General features: G+C 33.6%; 1 protein-coding gene across 5 annotated transcripts in view; it reads right to left on the bottom strand.

Moving 5' to 3' along the window:
* LOC134533028 (uncharacterized) overlaps positions 1 to 20,797 on the bottom strand; it is a 56,106-nt gene that overhangs the window by 32,641 nt on the left and 2,668 nt on the right. For all 5 annotated transcript variants that reach the window (XR_010075234.1, XR_010075235.1, XM_063370176.1 and 2 more), the window contains exons 2-5: positions 17,684 to 17,798; positions 14,007 to 14,094; positions 11,228 to 11,378; positions 9,763 to 9,946 (exon numbers count right to left, since the gene is read on the bottom strand). Coding sequence is in view for 3 of the 5 variants with exons in the window: in XM_063370176.1 (XP_063226246.1) it covers positions 9,763 to 9,946; positions 11,228 to 11,378; positions 14,007 to 14,094; positions 17,684 to 17,795 (535 nt within the window). In the remaining 2 variants the exon portion in view is untranslated. The remainder of the gene's footprint in view (positions 1 to 9,762; positions 9,947 to 11,227; positions 11,379 to 14,006; positions 14,095 to 17,683; positions 17,799 to 20,797) is intronic.

Here is a 20,797-nt window from a genome sequence, read left to right as displayed (position 1 = left end):
TGTGTAATTGTGAAAGTATGTGAGTTTGCAAGTTGCAAGTATGTGAGAGTGTAAGTTTGCAAGTGCTAGTATGCAAGTTTGCAAGTGTGCAATTATGCAAGCATGAAAATATGGTAGAGTGCAAGTATGCTGCATCATGTAATGGTTCTCCCACAACGTACCTTACTATTTCCCCTCCCCCCTCCCTCTCCCAGTCTCCCACCCCTTCCATATATCTTAACTATTCTCCTCATGAGATCAGAATTTTCGTAACACCCAAAAATTGTAGCACCCTTAGCAAAGAAGTTTCACTTCAAAAATATGATAAGCATTGAGTGAACGAAAAAAAGCACAGTCAACAAACGCCAGAATCTGAACACGAGCAGTTTATTTGGCACCGGATTATAGAATGCACCGCACTGAAGCACACTGGATTAGAACTTGCAGACGGCACAAACAAGTGTGTTTGTATTTGTACCCCATCGTTAAAAAATTAGCTACATTAGGTGTGCAGGAAAGTTGGTGCTTTCGTGTTGCTCTGTGAATGTGCATTTATTTGTGTGTATTTGTGCAAATGTCTGCTCAAAATAATAATCTTGCATAAAATAGTTTTTTCTCTATATCTTAAATTTTAAATGCCACAATTCCTGTATTTTTGAACTTGTTTGTATCAAGTTATAGTTGTTTTATTAGAAGTTTTTTTTTCTCATATTTCAGGCTAAGCACTGGAAGCAACACGCTGAAGATTGCCAGAGATTGAAAAAATTGGCTGAAAGCTGCAAGTAGAAAATGAAAAATTTTTATGAAGAGGACAGTTGTTTAAATAATCTCATCTAATGATAGCTATGTAACATGTAGAAGTGCCAAGTTTTGTCTTACAGACAAGAGTTGAGTAGAAAACAAAATGTGGTATACAGAATGAGATGTTTGTGTTGGAACTCTCTATTGTGTGAACAAAACATGAAAACAAAGGATGAAACTTTGGCTTGTATTTAGTTCCTTCAATAATGAATGACTTTAACATAAGTCACCTATTTGTTTATATTTCTTTGCACTTATTCCAACTTAAGGTTGGCATACTTTTGTTTTGTTGAATTAATAAGACTTTAATTCATAATAGTTTTTGGTGCAGAGGAAAATTGTGCCAAAATGTTTATGACAAAATATTAGTTATCTGTAAGTACATGTGAATATAATTTTTTTTATATACTTTCAGTATTTCATAGTAAATATTTTTAGTATTCAATGAAGATGATTATAGTTTTATAATACAGCATATTCATAAGTTTGATATTTTATTTCTTAAATCCATTGCTGTTAAAGATTGAGGTACGCTTATTAAACAACAAAACAAGACAAACTTTTGTATGCTCTAGATGTGAAAATTGTTTGCTTTATTATTATTTGACTAAATAATCTACATGATTACAAGAAAAGTTAGGCAATGACTTACACACATTTTCCCTATAGTTACATAGTTACCTATCCTGTGCCATGATTGAAATACTTTTTTGTTATGTTTTTATTTATATATTCATATGTAATTAATGGTTTGTTGAAGTCATGCTTTTATTTGTGTAGCAGAAGTCATGCTTTTATTTGTGTAGCAAACTATTTTTTTTCACTAAGATTATAGTACATGTTGATAATGTTAAGTGAAGTAATTTGTGGATGTGAAAGTCCTTGCTTCTAATGTGTTTGTTTGTGCTCCTTTTATGTTACATGTTTGTTGATGCAGCTACGGGATGATGAAAGGAAAAAAAAATGTAGCTAAGTTTAACTGTTAATCATTTATTGTCATATACTCAAATAGGTTTTTACATTCCACACAATTTGAAAGTGTGTCCCCCCCCCCCCCCCCCCTAATTAGGTTGTTTTCATATCATGTGTAAGCAGCAATCTTCTCAAGAACTTAAATAGATTATATGAGATTTTTTTTTTACAAAATGCATTTTCACATGTTTCATTTGTTCTAATACAGCACAGTTTTCAAGTTGTAATTTGGTAAATATTTTTTTTAATTTCTTGTAAAATATTTTGAGATGTTGCTGCCTCACTTGTGATTTCTAACTACTGTTAAGTGTTTAGTTGTTTGTACAGAATATTAGTAGTGATGAATGTGAACCGACATGTAGTGATATAGCATTGTAGTGTTAGCATAATATTTGAGTAAGTGTATAAAGTTATTTAACTGTTTATATATGTATGGTTCATTTTTGTTTGTTGAAATTTTAAAGTTTATTACTCAAGTTCACTCAGTATTATGTTTGTTGTGTTGACCATGCAACAAGTCAGCTTGTTTCGGTCCACAGGTGCTTTGGTTACCCAATTCAAAAATCATAAAAATTTAGGTGATATAATTTTTGATATTACTCAACTCAAACTGGTATCTTTGAAAGAACCGCTTCTATGTTGTCTTAGAATGTTAATTTTAAGGGTTTAGATCATGTTCTTCACCAGCTGCTGGACTTCAAAAATTTTGCTGTCAGTGGATTGCAAGTTTGTAAGGAAGTAAAGATTATAAAACTGTACACATAAGTTAACGAGAACTATAAGATAAAAACAAATGAAGCCAATAAGTGCCTACATTTGGAAAATTTTGGTGCAAATTGGTAATTTTAGATTTTAATTTTTTCTCAGAACAATAAGAAAGAACAAAAATTTTGTTGGAAACATTTTTCTTATTTTCTATTTTGGCTTCTAACAATTTTTATCACTGTAATGTTTTTCTATGATAGACCAATTTCCGAGATATAATATTTGTTTTCATTGTAAAAGGTCCAGGAATTCAATTTATGAACTCAACTTGTTCCTTACTAGGAAATGTGATTTAATTAACAAAAACTTTTACATATAACTGAAGTACTTTCTCTGCATTTCGTATACTTTTCATCCTCCAGCACTCTCTTCACAGGGAGTTTTAATAAATTTCACACAGACATTTCCTAAATATGTTTTCATAATAGTTGTCAAGTTGTTGACTAGTCAGTGTTGAAAGGAATTAAAAAATCACCTCCCAAAAAATTGAGTCATTTGAACAGGTAGTTTTCGCACTCATGAGGCACATTTTCCCACTTTTCCGGCCTTTCTTCCACTATGGCTTCGACCTCAAATCAGCATGTCTCCACTTGTATTACTGAATGCAAGCTCCGTGGTCCACATAGCAATGGGTTAAGTACTGTGTGGAGTACATGGTCGTACATGGGTAGAATGACTTTTTTCTTGGTGTGTTCCAGCTGTCGTCATGATAATATTAAATAGGTGCTTTGAAAAAGGATACTTGTTTTCGTACACACTAAAATACTAATAAAAAATTACAAATTCTAGTTAAATAATTTAAAAAAAAAAATTATATCTTGGTACAGTTTATGAAATAAGTGAAAATTCATGATAAAACCAAATATTTGAGCTAACTTATTTGCATTGGTTATCTATGGAATTCATTCCTGCTTACAAAATGAGATTCAGAATATTAGATTAGAATTTCCCCCATTTTTATATGTTGAATGTTTTATTTGTTGTAAATAATTAATGATGTTTAAAGTATTTGCAATATTTTATTGAAATTCCTTTATAGTGAAGTGAGCATATCCCCCCCCCCCCCCCCCCCCAACACACACAAATTGCTGACAAGAGGATGGATTGTGTAGTTAAAAAAAAAATGTTGCATTATAAGTATAATACAGTCCCTGCATGCTCGCACCCTGCCATCACCACTGCCAGCTTCGTTTTAATTTTCTTAATTATTTAATTAAAATAATTTTAAGTTTTCTGGTTTTATCAGTAGAGCTCTACTTAATAACTAACATGTATTTTCTCCTAAGTAGCCTTTATTTTTAAGATTTTATGTTGATTTTGTGAATAAAATATTTAGATTTTATCTCTTTTTTTTTATCATCTTAAAATTTCATGTAGGTACAGAGAAAGTACATGTTGCGGCTCTCCAAAACAATTGAAGAATCTGTTTACTTAATATTTGGCTCATTTCACTCGAAAGAAAGTCTCCTGAGCCCTGACATACGCTGGTTATTGCTGGTTGCAGCAAAGGCATGTCCACAACATCCATTCAAAGAACCTAACATTCTTATTCCTCTGTGAAGTTTCACTTCTAAGGCACATAGTGGCCCTGCACCAATTTGTTACATTAAATTAAATATGGCATCAGGGAGTTCAGAATGTTGAATATAATTGAAGGTAAAATAATGAAGACTACTGTATTTCATTTTAGTGCAGACATTCTGACTTAAATTCTAGATAATCCTTTGTGCCAGAAAAACTACACAATCCATCCTAGTCGGTGACTGGGAGAATAGTCTGTGATGTATTAAAATATATATTTTTTTTTTGTGTGAATAGTAAGTTGTATACAAATAATAAGTTATAATTTTTTTTGTACGAAGTTGCATTTCTGTAATTTTGTATGCAAGTATAAGGTTTGTAATGATTGTTGTAAAAAAACACATATTCAGTGATGTTAATGCTCTAGTACTCACACTTGTATGCAAGGCATTGTAAATGTTTTTGTTGTGAACCTGTTGCAATGTTTTCTAAAGTGAGTGTTAACGTAAATTAATGTTTTATACTTTTTTAAGTAACAGTGTCATTAAAACTTTAATAAAAATATTCTTGAATTGAAATTAGTTATAATTATGTTTTTTTTTTTGTTAACTGAAATAAAGTAATTTTAAGTGCTCAAAGGCTTACAATGTAGTGTATTGATGGAAAAGGCCTGAAAATGTTGATTCTATCCTGTTTATTTTTATTTCATTTTCAAAATGAAATTTACCACAATTCCCAATATAATCTCGTAAGTTTTAATTTGCTTTATGACTGTGGAGATAGAGAGCATCATAAAAACAAAACTAAATGGCTAATACTTGTACATCCGGAATGCATCTTAATGCTAAAGAAGCATGGTAGTGTTTTGCTATTGTATTGTGTTACAAGAATAGTCCAAAAACGACCCTACATGCAGGCCATGAAATAATGTTTGTTCATTAACTTATTGATGTTATCTAGTTGGCAGTAATAACAAGTAACTACTTTAATAATGCCCGAATAAGAATAATGTTTACATACTATATTTCCACAGACCATTTATTAAGTCATTAAAATGTATAAAATGCAGTTTACATTCCTTATTATATATACAAACCATTCTTAAACAATTAATTCTTATTCAAGTTAACACAATTCATGACTTCAATGTACTCATCAATTAACTTCTGTGAATCAATCATCAATTGGTATTTAAAAATGTAAAAAAAAAAAAAAAAAATCATCAAACTTTCTTACATCAGCATTTCTATAAAATCTTTTAAATGTATACAAAAGACTATTAGATTTTTAAAATAGGATTTTCACAAAATAACATGTGGTTAGAAAAAAAATCAACCTCAAAATTTGTAACTTTTCCTTAAATCAAACCAGTAAAACAATATAGATACTATTTTAAATTCACAAAATTTCTGTTGCAAAAATATTACTAAAGTGTCAGTAAAGTGTCCAAAGAAATTGTACCATTTAATGTGCTAATCATGATTGTTTAAAGATGGGAAGGTGATTGGGGTGGAACACCTCCGTGTTTCTTCGCAATATTCCATATTTTCTGATGAGCTTCTTCATAAAAAGGGTGGGTATCCTTTTGCACTCTTGCAAGCCAGGCAGCAATTTTCGGCCGGCCCTGCGTTGGTTCGTAGCCAGCCATTTCTGAAGAAAAATTTTGAAAATATTTCCACGAAAAAGATTTTGTATATGATGAAACAGTAAAAAAAAATAATAATAATAATTCTTGCACCAGATTAAAATGAAATTGCAGTGTATTATATACCTACATATAAAAAAGAAAGCTAATTCAAATAATAAATGACATGTGAAGAACTGAGCTGGATCATCCTGTAAATATTCATTTCAGTTGTCTTAATTTTGGAGCATTTTTTAAATTTTATTTTTTTAAAGGAAAAAACTGTAGCGAGTCTTTCAGTACTCACCAGTGTAATGTAATATCTAAACTTAGTAACTAGCAAATTCATTTATTTTTCTGTTGCAAATACACTATCTTATCATATGAAACTCAAGACACAAAATTTAATGTATAATGCTTCAAAATAATGCAGAGTGTGATAAATATACGAAAATAGTGTTTTCAACTTACATTTATGGACACAAATCACTTGTAGTTTCCCCACCTGCCGCTAGAATTCTCTGCCAGAGCAGCTACATCGACTATCGAATCATTTGATTAGCAGACAAATATTTAACTATATAATGAAACTGCTCCGATAAAAGCTAAAAAAAAAAAAAAAAAAACTTGAAAAAAAAAATATTTAACCCTGGATTTGGACCTGATTTTCAACAATAATTTTAATTAAAATTCTGCCCATTTTGTTAAATTTCACTAAATAGTTAATACTATTAAGTTTTCCGTTTGTCTTTGTTGTATTTGGTTTGCGCCATCCACAACAGATGGCAGCACCATAGTGGTTTCACATTTCCGTTCCTTGACTTTCGTTGCATTCACGAATTTATTCCCACCAAAGGCAGTATACCGAGAGCTTAGCTGTTACACTTCAAAAATGGCTTCTGAATAGAGGTGGATGGGATCCCAAAACTTGGGATGTCAGGAAAAAAAAAAACATTCCCGAACTTCGGGAAAATAATTTATCTTCTCGGGATATTACCTCAGGAAAACTAAGTTTTTTGATAATAAAAACCTCCAGCTGACTTTTATATTAAAAATCTAATATGTCTACATTTCCATCATAATCTACATAACATAACAAACAGCAACTTTGGACATGTATTGAACAGACAAAGCACAAAGATAGCACATGAGCCATATCTGTGAAATGTAAATTCAACACTCCTTCATAAACTCTGTTAAAAACTAATAAACCGACTAAATAAAGTACACAATAAGATTAAATAAATTTTTAATTAATTATTTTTACTTTTGACAAACATAAACATCTTTACTGTTATATTAGGTCGTGTTTGAAAACAAACTTTACGAGAACTGCAATGAAAAATGTTTTACAACATTCAAAATGACAAACTCCATTTTTACAAAGAAACAAAACACCGTCTTGGTTTCAAGTATTTAGGACATAATTTTTTGAGTTTCATGTTTTTGCAGTTGGTCATATATAATCAAAAGTAAATTAAGGAATATGAGATTGTGATTCAAAAGTGGACGTGATATTTTTTCACGGTAAATTTTATGAAATAAAAAGGTGCGGTTTCTAAATTTAGCATTCCAGGCAGTAGTAGAAAAAGTAATTAATTCAGGTGTCTGATTTAGCACCTATTTGGGAAATCTTCAAGAAATTACCTGATAACAGGAAGCAATGCACTTTTACCTGTATGTCCTGAAAACTAAATATTGTTCAACAACAGAAATGAACAACATCCTAAAGCTAAAAAACTAGCAACTGAGATTGCCAGTGAATGTGTTTTCTCTAGTGCTGGCAATATTAATAACAAAATAAGTGAACATGTTGAGGAATTAGTACGTCTTAACAAAAATTCAAAGTAGACTAGGGAATAAGGTGTTTGTTTTTATTTCCATTATGTTTTACTTATTATTTGTCAGGTGTCAATATTTTTTTTTTGGAAATTTTGCCATACTGTAACATAAACATGCTTAATTGACTTGCAACAACAGTTATGATGCTTACTTAACTAGGGGTCAAGTTTTTGGGGCCTTTCATACTGATCAATCTCTCACTTAGCAAGTCTTCAGATGGCGAGAATTCATTTAGCACAATGTTAATTTTACTGCTCCAGTCTTGAATAGCATGTCTGTAAATTTCAGTTAGCACGAAATCGCCACAGGCAAAAAAAAAAGTCAGGCATGACTCCACAAAGTCTTGTTTCAACTCGGTAAACAACAGATCTATCATGGTATACTGTTAGCTATATGAGAGAGGAAGAGATGCGCACGCAGGTCTGACTACGCTATCGGCTGTTGTACAAACATCAGCTATGGCAAATTAAGAACCAAATTTTATGGAACCGCGCGTATTCCGCCATGTCGTACCGTTGTCACCCAGCCACAAAACCGGGCCGTGATGAACTCAGTCTGGCCATTGGCAGGGAACTCGCACATACAGAAGCAACGTCTGCCCAATCATGTGTCGGTAACTGTACATGTGTAAGCACCTGCAGTTGGAATCATAGTGGAATCATGGATTCCCAGTCAGAGAGCATAATGCATCTGTTCAAGTATTTGAGACAAAACTAGAAATATTACAGCATGCAGACTGTCATGAAGGCCACAATATTATGTTGGTCACATTTTAGTTTTAAGCAAGTCAACTGTGCGCACAATCGTACAAAATAAGGACTATCAAACGTTAATATAAGTCAGATATTTGGCATTAGATACCGGAACAGAAATAAACAGATGATTCACATTGAAAAGGTTGTTAAATGAATGGTGCAATGAAAAAAAAATCACGGTCCTGACAGGATTGATGTGAACATAATAGTGATAAACAAATAAGCACTTTAATTTTTAAAATATTAAAATGTAAATATCGGTTTCACTGCCAGTAAAGTATGGTTTGGAAATTTTGCAGAAAGGTACGCAACGTGAGTTGAAGGTCATGCCCAGGCGGTCAAGTCAATCTACCGACTGACAATAACTTATCTCCCGTTACGTGGTGTTGTATTTGCTATACAAATTATTCGATGGTAGGCTTATAAAGATAAATGGTGTGACATATTTATCACTGAGTGTTATTCTATGCATTTATATTAGGTATGTAAAGAATATTTTCCTACACATTTTGGAACACATTAAGTAAATTAGCCTTGCTATTTATGGAGACTACTGCTTCAGAATAAGCTATTTTGGATAACACAAACATTTTTATGAACACATTAGTCGTGCTAAGTGAGGGATTGGTGTTGTTTATTTAAGAACATACACTACTGGATTTTAAACTATTGCTTAAGTATTGCTCACTTACCTAGTAGTAAGATGTAGGAAAGACATATTTCTAAACCTCCTGGCAGAGCCAGCTAGTGGCCAGTGTGTCGGGATGATCGATAAAGGTGTTGGGGAGAAGACATCAACTGTTTGACAGCAGCACTGCTTTTGCGTGCTTGGAAACATCAATCTCTTCGCATTTGATATTTGTGGATTTCATATCCCATGTTGAATCCACTCACACTTTCCACACAATTTGGGGATAAATATATAACTACAGTTGACAGAAGAAAGGGACTTGTCGTACACCTGGTAAATCATAACTGTCTGATCATACTTAATACTTACAGTAAAACATCATTTCAATGAACCTAAAAAAAAACTATGGATTTTCATACTTAATAATGAAAGTATTTTATAATTAACTGTCATTAACAATGTAGAACATATAGTAGGGATTTAGAAATATATGTTAAAAATAAGTACTTTAAATTGAGTTTCTTAGTGCTAATGAGAATCGAGTGTACTCATTTTATTCTCCTGATCCTTACACAATACTTCAATTTTATAGACTGAGTGGCCACAAGTGATGCAGGTTTTTATTATTATTATTATTCGCAGGTAAGAAACACAATTGGTGCTCCAATTTGCCCCAACCCAGTCCATCAATGCTCCATTCTCACCTCATCGCCACTTGCCGTCTCTAATGAATGACTCGAGTATGGACAAGATGCTGAGCCCAGTTCAACAACTCGTTTAACTTTTCTATCTATGCACCATCACAGCAATGCTAGGCTAACAATTTACCAATTAGTTTGCAAGAGAAAATAGAGAATAGGTAGGTGTCTTACTGGATTGTTCGATCTCGCATGCTCCCAGCAAGTCTGCGATGCTGATACAACTTCCAGTAAGGTACAGCTGCCCGTCCAACAGCCACTTGGTCTCCACATGGTTCAGCGTCTTCTCCATGTTCTTCAGGGCTTCCGCTACCTTCTCAGTTGAAGCGGGCTTCCCGGTCACAGTCGGTAACAAGAACTAAACAAGAAATTTCCACACTTTTAGGTGATGATCACTCCAAATTGACCATATTTTTTTTTTTGGGTTTTTGACTGACACTATGCAATCTGTGTTTAAGGTGCAGTGGAATGTATTTACTACGGCATTCCATGGTTCTGCACAGTCTGTAAGCCAGTACTTATTGGGTCACTCAATATTTCATATTTTTTTCCAGTGGATTCCGACTTTTGACCTTGGCCCTCGGGACACATAAATGTGCTTCCGGGAATTTTTAGTTAGTTTAGAGTTTATCGTTACTGTTGGTTTTCACTTTAGTACATTGTTTTCTAGTACATTTGCCAAATTTGAAGAAAGTATCTGAATCACACATGCAATTTGAAATCTGAGATTTTTAAACAATATCTTAAATTTTTTTTTGGTATCCCTGTTGAAACTATATTCACGTTTGATAATCTGACAAAATCGCTAATCCGGCATGGCTGAGGTCCCAAATTTTCCAGATTAAAGACCTTTCACTGTGTACCCTGTTATTGTTATTTCAATATGTATATTCTTCCTTTATGAATTTGAACTCTCAGGAGAGCAGATTTTCAAGTAAGGCAAAGAAAAACGACTGCAGATGCGACAATTATCAGGTCAGTAATTATTCCTGTATGAGGAAAAGAGTAAGCAGCCTCCCTCTAATTGTTAAGAGTATCAATTTGATTGACTAACTAAAATTGCTTATGCATAATAAAGTTTCTGCTGTCTCATGGTTAGTGGCTGGTCAATAGTAAACAGAAACTAAACTTTTACTATTTTATACTCAAGATGATAAACCTCAGACAATTTATCTTTTATTTTTCCAGTATCTGCTAAAACTTTAATTTAAATCTTTTTTTAAAATTGGCAGTGTTACATATTCATGCACTTTCTAAAAATAAATTTTGGGTAACTCAGAAACATATTTTCAACCATAGTTTAATCTACCATTAATTTTGTATCTTTTGAGAGCAAGAAATCTGCTGAAAGAAACATTTTGTACAAGAGACTTAAGGGGAATAAGAAGTGAGGGAAACTAAAGAAAAGTAGGCGAGTGGCAACAAATAACTCATAAAGCATCGTAGGCATTTGTGGCACAACTGCATTTCTCAGAAGTTTCTAACCACATTCTAACAACATTAGCTTAGCCCATACAGATTAAATCACAATAAAACCAAATCACAAGTCACCCATAAATGTGGAAACAAAATAAGATATATTATATTGAAAGACTTATAAAATCATCAGGTAAAGGGATTAATGTAAAATGCTACCAACCTTTCTCAACATGTACACAGATACGTTTAGCCTTGTGTTGAGATGCTGCCACTCTAAGTATTCATCGACTATGGCTTGCTGCTTGCTATCTTTTGGGTACCAGTGGTCGGGCACATCCTTCTCACGGCACAAGTATCGCAGGATGGCAACACTAGAAAAAGAAACCATGTGAGTTTCCTGCAGTAATATAATACAACTTATCAATGTACACATGCTATTCGATGCTCGTGCAGAGCAGAAAGAACACATGGCTGTTTGTGTGTTGGCCAATTTCTACACATTTGGAGTTTAGAAGCACAATTAATAATTATAAGTGTTTCTTCAAGTCTAAAAAAAAACCACAACCTCAACCAAAGAAAACATAAAAGCAAGGCACTATAGAATTTAAAATATTCTTTGGTGATATTAATTTAATACTAAATTGATGTTACATGAATTAAGTGTAGTTTGTAATTATTTTTTAGACAGTATTTCCAAGCTAAATATATTACTAAAATATCTTTTTAGCACTGCCTCTAAAAATACAATGTATTTCATAACTACTGTTAAGTAAATATGACAAACCTTTATAATTAATATATAATGCTATTTTATAAAATATATCTCTCAAAAGTCTCAAATACAAATTATACTACATATCTCACTAAAAATGTATACAAAATTTTTTTGTAATGTATTTAATTTTATTTATCATTTTAAAACTCTTGAAATTATGAGGATTTTGAAATTTTCGAAAGAAATTCAAACTATGAAGTAGGTAGTTAAATCCAAAAAAAAAAAATTAAAAAAAGTTATAGTTCTGTAATAAAATGGATTCTTCTTATTGGTATAACCTATAAAAAAAAAGTGAAAAATGTAACTTTGGCAGCTTATTATACAAAAAAAGTTGCAATTTTTTTTAACTTTGTGAAAGTTATATTTTAAAAAAAAAATCTTAATGTTTACAGTGTCTAGCAAAATTATAAAATGATAACCCCCCCCCGCCCCCTAAATGTAACAAACTACCCCCTTAGCAGTTACAGTTTATTGAACTGAAACTTCTTTAGGCATGATGGGAGTAAAATTTCAAGGCCAAATTTTAATGCAACATTTTCGTGTAATACAATTGTGAAATGATTTCTGGCGCTAAAATGTTGCGGACGGAGCAGAGAACTCGTTGGGCTCGTTCCCTTGAGCGGGCTCCACGTGGTGGCGTGTGGCTTAGGTTTAACCCTGCCATGCTGCAGGGATAGGTGGGTCGCGGCAGTTAGGGACCCGCCTGCTCCTGACGCTACCTGACTTGCTGGCATCTAGTAAGGAAGTATTTGGGCAGAGGGCAACATAACGGGGTTTGAGCTTATTGTTGTGCACCATGCCACGGGCCATAATTGCAAGAAAATGGTGTTCTTTCAAGTACGTATTATTTTAATTACTTGTGTAAATGAGTATTTTTGAACAGTGTTATATGATTATTGTTTTAGCTGTGTAACTAAATATCTTTTTTGCTGGTATGATCCTTTTCACACTTTAGTTTGACAGGGTTATTATTTGATTAACTAAATCACACACCGTATTATAATTATGAGCCCATGAGCATGTAAATATGTTAAGTAGGTACAATTAAGAACACGCTAGTTAAAAAAAAAGGTTAAACAAATCCAGAGTTTGGAATTTTAATTGTTTTTATTTTCACTTTGTGGCAATATGGTTATAATGTAAATAATTACCATGAGGTAGGTCCGTGCTGTTTAGTTTACACGTCGCGGAGTGGTGGACATGTCATTGTTCATTTGACGGCAGAACATTATTAATGCCCATGAATGTATTGCAGTATGTCTATGTATAGCCTATTGGCAGAATCTGTTGCACTATAACTCAAAGATATGGTGATATTTGCAGAACTACAAAATCAGTCTAGAAAACTGCTCAAACACATCTAACCTATACATAATATAAAATTGTAAAAACTAATTTATTGAAAACAATTCTAGCTTTAATTATTTACCAAACAAAATTTTGTTATGGTGTGAGTATGTCAACAGTGAGTAATATTAATTGTTAATCAATATTGATTGATAAATAATTATTGCTATCTGAGCTGTTATTTTGAAGTTAGTAATAATGTTAATTAATATTTATTTATATTTTAATAAAATTTCTAAGAAACACATAAAAGTTAGTTTTCATAAATACTTGAAAAAGAAATGAAAGCTAAAAAACCCCATGCTATTTTATCTTGTTGTTAAATTGTTTAAATAGTTTTGCTGAGTAATACTAAGTAATATTATAAATGTGGTTGAGAATAAAATTTATAGAAGTTTATTTACTTTTAAAAATGTGTATAAATTGCAGTTAAAATTGTTTTAATGCTATAGTAGGGGTCCTGAAAATCATAATACAATATTTTATGGTGTGATTATTTCAACAAAGATTAATATTTATTGTTAATCATGATTGATTGATCAATAATAATTTATTTCCTTAGTAGTTATTTTGAAGTGAATAATAAATTTGTTAAAACATGTTTATTTAAAAATTTTTCTTCATTCTCTCTTTCTCTGCCGTTTTACCTCTTACGCTATACTTACGAGTCGAGGTTAGAATAGACAAAGTATCACACTGTACTGAGTTACACATGCTTTTTTTTTTATTTATTTCATTTGTATTTCAGTGTTAAACAGATGGTGTAAGGACTCTCATTTCAGTGCTGTACACTGTATTTTTAACTTATATTTCAGTGCCATTTCAGCTTTATTACAGTTCAACATAAAATATTGTCTGTAAATGTAGCTCTAGGTACCTTTCAGTAAGAACGAAATCACCATCAGCGATGACTGGAAGTTTGCGAAAACGATTCAGCTGTCCAAATGTTTCAGTGTACTGCTCACCTAATGGTATAAAAAAAATTGTTACAATTTATTCAAAAAACAAAAGATTAACAGTACTAAAAACTGTTCAAACTCCTTCTGTAAATTACAATAAAGCTTAAGATGAATTAACATTAAATTCTGTCATTTAAACAATTGAAGGCTATCAACACCAGAAAATAATGTGTTGACATGATCAGATGACAACAGTTTAGTGTTATTTTTTATTTTGCAACCTGAATTTCAGCTTTTACAGTTGTTATATAAAATTTTTCAACAATTGACTAGCTCTAAGTTTTTAAATTTCAAACTCTTTTCAGAATTAGTACTATTGAAATTTGAGGATTTCAAAAAACTTTAAGCATAAATACAGAACCAAAAAATCAATACTAAATATTCTAGTCACATACAATTTATTCCAAAAATTATTGTCTTTCAAACAAATTATCAGCTATTAATGCAATTAAACAGTTCCAGCTAAGTCTGCAATCTTTCCATAATTCTTTGATTTTGCACATTCTGTAATCCGGGAGCCGTTGAGCCACTTGTGTTTTTTTTTCCAGGTACAAACTGGCTTTTATACACTTTTAATGCCACTGTGTAACATGATTGCAGTGACTTTGTTGTATACAGTACCTAACGTTCATGTGCATTTTTATTGCAGTATACCAGCTTATTAAAACTTGGTTTAAATAATGTTTTACTGTGAATTAATTTTTCTTTGGTACCCATTCACATTAAAACTATATTGACATTCAATAATCTGACAACATTACTAGCCCAGCATGGCTGTGGTCCTTAATGTGCTGTATTAAAGAGAGCCGTTACTGCACTACACAAAGTCAGGGTCAGGAAACATTTTAACATTTTATTCCTAAGTATAGAGGTGTGAAAATCTTTAAGATTCCTGGAAAAGGAGGGGGGTGGGGGGCTGCGAGATTACAATTTATCATTCCAGTTTCACAGTAACGATCTTGCAAGCACAATGGGACCCCTCAGAGAGGGGTTTTTTGATTCTAGGGCACCTGGGCCCGTTGGTCCCCCTGGATCTATTACTATTCCCAGATATATGAAGTTTTTTATTAGTTATAGCTTCACGACTTTTCGACAGCAAAGTAAATAGAGACTGTAACACACAAGACACAGACCAGGACTACTTGGAAAGGAATCGACCACCACCTACTGTAAGAAACCACCCCCGCATTTGCCTGGAGTGATACTGGGAAGCCATGGAAAACCTAAATCAGAATGGTCGAACCGGGACTCAACCCAGGTCCTCAGTGTCTAACCACTGTGGAACCTCGCTCCATGATACGTGTAGTACCATTGTAACGTGTGTACCTGCGTACACATGCAAAGGTTAGTGCCCCTGACTTGTCAATGAATACCACCTGCGCAACAGTGAGCGCACGGCCGTTCAAAAGTTGAGGCAGGAGGTCGGCCGTCGTCGGACGAGTTCGTGCGCCGTCGGCTGCGAGCGGATCTGGACGGAAACGGAAGTTGGGCTGGCTTCCCCCAAATAGACGAGACTGTTCTTCTTCCAGCTCATCAGGGAAGTCAGTGCGTATAAAAGGGCATGCGCCAAGTCAACCAAGGAGCAGAACAACCGGGACATCAGCGGGCAGGCTGCCACGCTGCTCCGACACCGCTCGCCGGCCCTCACCGTCAAAATACCACGGAGTTGCTGCCGCCCGAGGACCAAGAAGACCTCTTCAAATTGTAAACCGGAATTTAGACAGTTAAGATGAAGCGGCGCTGTATTTGGCATAAAATTCTTCAGAGTGGATATTAACTAAATTCGAAGGTCCAACGACAAGGCCAAGAGGGTGCGCGATAGCAACTTCCGTGAGGGCTGAGCGAGATGGTGTAGTGAAACTATCACGACCCGATCACGTCACTTAAAAACTATACGGACTTTAACTCTCCACAACATGTAATGAAGAATCGTAGCCATAACGACCCGAAGATAGTACGTACGGCATGACTATTTGCAGACACAAGGGACGGCGCGCACTATAAGAATTACGTGTTACGGAAGCAATGTGTAGGGGGCTTCACGTGGTAGCGGCGGAATAGAAACATAAAACTGATTGTATAGACATAGTCTCGTGCTATGTTACGTTGTAATTATGTGGCTGTTGTTAATCTTAACCAAGGGTTGTATGCTATAATAAGGTTAAAGAAATAAATGTAACCACTTGTAAAGTACAATGTACATGGACTAAGGACCTGGAGTTAATGTTAAGAGAATTAGTTATTAAGGTTATGAATGTTTGTGGTGACTAACACTTTGTATTTTTCAAGCCTCTGCAGGTTAGATTGACAGCGTACTGGTCGTAGACTGTGACGAGCACACGCCTCGGCAGAATTAAGGCTATTGTTTTTACATGTTTTAATGTCATAATTATTCACAGAGTGTTAATTTGTCTGTCTTGTGTTGTAGTGGGATCATGTACAGCCGTTCAACATCACAAGGACCCGGCTTATTTACGACACATGTCAGTTTGAGATTCAATGAAATACTTGTTTGTGTTATTGGGCTTGTTAATAAATTATCATTGGAATGAATTCTACTTGGCAGCTAATTTACGAACCACTCGCAAACGTTCTTTTTCCTCCTTGTTAGGGTTTTCCTATGTTTGTAGTAAAACCAGTGACACCATCATTAAAACTGTGAAGGCCCGTCTACAATCGACAGACACTGATTGCTGATTGGTCCACATGACCCTCTGACATCATCGGTGGTGTGGACAATGGTTTGGATCTCCCTGGTCCGAATACATTGGTCAACTTCAACTTTTTTTCCCAATCTGTGTCCTTTGGTAGCATAGAAGAAAAACACTCATGATATTTGCTTTTCGGTTCCCATTTCAAAAAGGTAAACGGAAAATAACGGATGATGTGGTAGGGAACCAAGAACCCCAAGATGAAATTTTGTTTAGTGCCGAACACATGAATTCATTTATTAGCATTTACTTGTTTTTTCCTTACAGAATAAATATTATTCAACTCCCACAAATTCACAAGTTAATAGAATATTCTAAACGTAGTTGCATACTAATTTGCAATGCGTGATAACAAAAAAAAAATTGTAACTAATTAATTTTTGCACTATATATTTACTGCGCCTTGGACACTACTTTATAAATCAGTAGTTTCAGAATTCGGACATAGCAATAGCAGACAGGACAGTTTTCCATGCAACAATATGATGTCATTCACATCAGGATAAGGACACGAACCGCCCACAGGTTCGGACTGGTGTAGACAGGCCTTGACTGCTTTAAATTAATATGAAACATGGTCTTCTTGAAGTAACACCTAAACAAGACTTGTCTTCAATGCTGTCTCGAAAAGAAAGATTGTCTTTCTTATGCACAATTTAAGTATGTCTCTCAAGACATAATCATAGGCACTTAAAGAGTTTTGGCATTTGTTTTTGGAATAGGAACAATGACAGTATATCACAGAATTGATTTTAGGAAGAAAAAAAAAACATTAAAATAAAAATAATATTTATGTGCTTTTACTGACAACTAAAACTGTCAGTGTACTATACACTATACACAATTAAACCAAAATATAATTGAAATGAAATTACATCTCTCACCTACACTTAAGTTAATTTCCTCTGGATCAAAAGGAATTTTGTTTGTTTTTAGGAAGATCATCACTGCACGACATGGTTGGGAGAGAAGGTCGTAGTAAAACTTCAATGCCATTTGCTGCAACAAAAAAAAGTCAATTCATTACCGGGTGAACATCTACGTATAAAATAATAATCTTACAAATCCCTTTCTATATGAACACTGTGTTAGTATCAACATCAAAAAACTATGCCCAACTTAAAACATATTATTTTTTTTTAGTTATTTTATGAATTTAATGTTCAAAGTATCTGAGTATTTGTGAATGGCCTCTCACTAAGACACCACCAAAGGGGCTGTAGTGGTTGTGTGGTCAGATTGCTTGCCTCTGACCAAGACAGTTTATTCCCAGGAGTTTGAACCTAGATTTTTTCTATAAGTGTGAAACATGGCAGACTTTTCCATGAGACTGGGTTTTCATTGGGTTCTCCAGTTTTCCCTCACCTTTCATCCCGTCAATGCTCCATTCTCCGCTTATCGTAACCTCCTCTTTACTGACCTTGATGCTGGCATTCCAATGGTATAAAAGGTAAATTAGCAACATTTGTATTGTCTAAACGAATGATTGTTTATTTGAATTTGAAATGGATTTTTAATGATTACATATTATTTTACAGTAAGCAGTCATAAATGTGAGTAATCTTGCCCTGGTATTACTAATATTATCCATTAAAATTACAACTAAGGAGTAACAAAGTAAGCTGATCGTTACAACCAGTAGTAGTAACATTGGAGTTCAAGTTTTAGCTGTTTGGCTTTCCTGTGAAATTTGTCTTCGGAGAGTTATGAGGCTTGCTAATTGGACTGACACACAGCCACTCTTGACATGATGTCAGTGTGTCAAGTGGACAAATCTGCACACCTTACCCTTCAGCACTAAGTTTAAATCAAAAATAAAAGTTGATGATAGGATTTAATTCACTCACTATTCACTAAGTTCATGCTTTACAAAAATTACTTTCAACAAAAGTTGTTGTTTAACTGAAAATGAAATTGTGCCACATGAGTTGAGGGTGGCAACTTTTCCACAATGTCTTCTCGTACTACACATCTCCTCTAATGGTGGCCACACAAAACAAAATTGGCTTCTGCTGCTCCTTATAGTTTATTGAGCTATCTACTTTTGAAACTAGTCACCCATTATGGTACTTTTTGCGCTAAATCTTAGCACAACAAAACCACTACATTAAAATCAGTAACACTTTTGCTCGTCGTCACTATATCAAGTGATTACCATTAACATACAATGAAGTTATTGTTTGTGATGTGGTCATTATTCCCAAAAATAATATTATCCAACTTTGGTCAAGCTTTCCTTATAATGCATCGAACCTCCCATGAAGGGGAGATATCACCCACGATGCAATTAGTAAAACAAAAGTACACTCTAAAACAACTGTAAACCTACTCAATGCCCAGAAAGTTCACCCATGCCAGGGATTAGGATTGAATAAAAGAAAATTTTCCTCGTATGGCACATCATTTGCAGCCACCTACGAAACAACTCAAAATTAACTTCATAGTTTTTTTTACATGCTGTATTCTGAGGTTGGTAAATTGGTAAATGTTGACAGTACTCCACATCTTCTGGGAGATAAAGCAAAAGAAAAAAAAAGAAAGTTGGTTAGGTTGGATCATCTATTTTAATAATATGTAACATCTCTGAAAAAATATTTCCATTCCCAAAAAATACTTTTTCTATTCCCACTTAAAACCTTTAACTTACATTATTATATATGGACTACCTATTTCCCCAAAAACTGCTACTTTCAAAATTGACATTCACTTAGGTACCTACATACTGTTGATGTCAGAGTGTGCAGTCTCACTGTCCCGATACAAAATCACATAAGGAAGGCAAAAAAGAGAGTTAAGAATTAACATCCTGCACATCCTTAACCACTTTTTGTTTGGTACCTAATGTAAAGAAGCAAAGGTTTTAGAGGCTCAAGTTGGTTTAACATATGCCATGCACAGAACTAAAAATATATTAAAAAGAGTGAACAGTCTAAGGGTAACAGGCTATTGGTTATAAAAGTTCATATTTCTGGTAATGTGCAATTGTTAGGTACAGGAATGTATGGGCCAAGTACATGGTGAACCTGAAAATATTTCAAAGTCCTTAAAGTTCTTTAAAATCAGAAACCATTTTGAAGTACAGAATATAAAATAATATTCACGAATGTGGTGTGTCGAGAACACAGCTGATGCTGGAATCACAATAGCACGATGGATGTGACGTAACCAATCACGTTTGAGACATATGTGACATCAGCACATAAATGGCAGATGCGACAGACTTTCTGATTAGAAATATTTTCTATTTCCAGCGCGTTACGGGTCCAATGTACTGTGAAGAGCTTCAGAACTTTGTTTTCAAAAGATGGTTAGGGAAATGGATTGGTATTACAATTAATCATACAATTATTTTTCATGTATTGTCATGAATTGTACACAAAATTGATCTCTCAGTAATTTTTTTCCACTGAATATCAAATTTGTGTTAAACACATTTTTCTCAAAAATGTTAATTTAATATAAAAACCTGCAAGCATTGATGGCTGTCCTATATGTTTGGTACGTACGTTATAGCAAGAAACATTTTATATTTAATTGTTTATATTTTGTTTGTCATCACACTGTTCACATCACGCATTCGCACTATTGTGATTCCATATGAAGGTTGACGGACTAATTAGGCAGGTGAATGAACACACAAGTGAAAAAGACAAAGCAATGACATTTTTTTAATTAGAAAATGGCCATAGTTATTTCCTAAAATAGTTGCAACATTACTTTTACATCCTTAAAATTAAAGTTCCATATCATGTATCCAATTTTATCCTTTGAATTGATGGCATTATCCTGTACATTATTATCCTGTGGTACATGTTGCTTTTTTAATTTAGTATGTACCTACGTCAAAAGATCCTACACCCAAAAACTTGTGATATAACAATAAATTATATCTTTTTTGAATTAAAAGGAAAATATATTTTGTATTCAACTTACAATCATTATTCACTGTTGTACCACAAGTTTTTCTGTCAGGACAGGATCTTTCAACATACTAAATT

Source organism: Bacillus rossius, chromosome 6 (assembly GCF_032445375.1).
Source record: "Bacillus rossius redtenbacheri isolate Brsri chromosome 6, Brsri_v3, whole genome shotgun sequence".
In the NCBI taxonomy this organism is placed as follows: Eukaryota; Metazoa; Arthropoda; class Insecta; order Phasmatodea; family Bacillidae; genus Bacillus; species Bacillus rossius.
The sequence above is the reverse complement of the archived record's forward strand: the minus strand, read 5'-3'. Positions and strand labels throughout refer to the sequence as shown.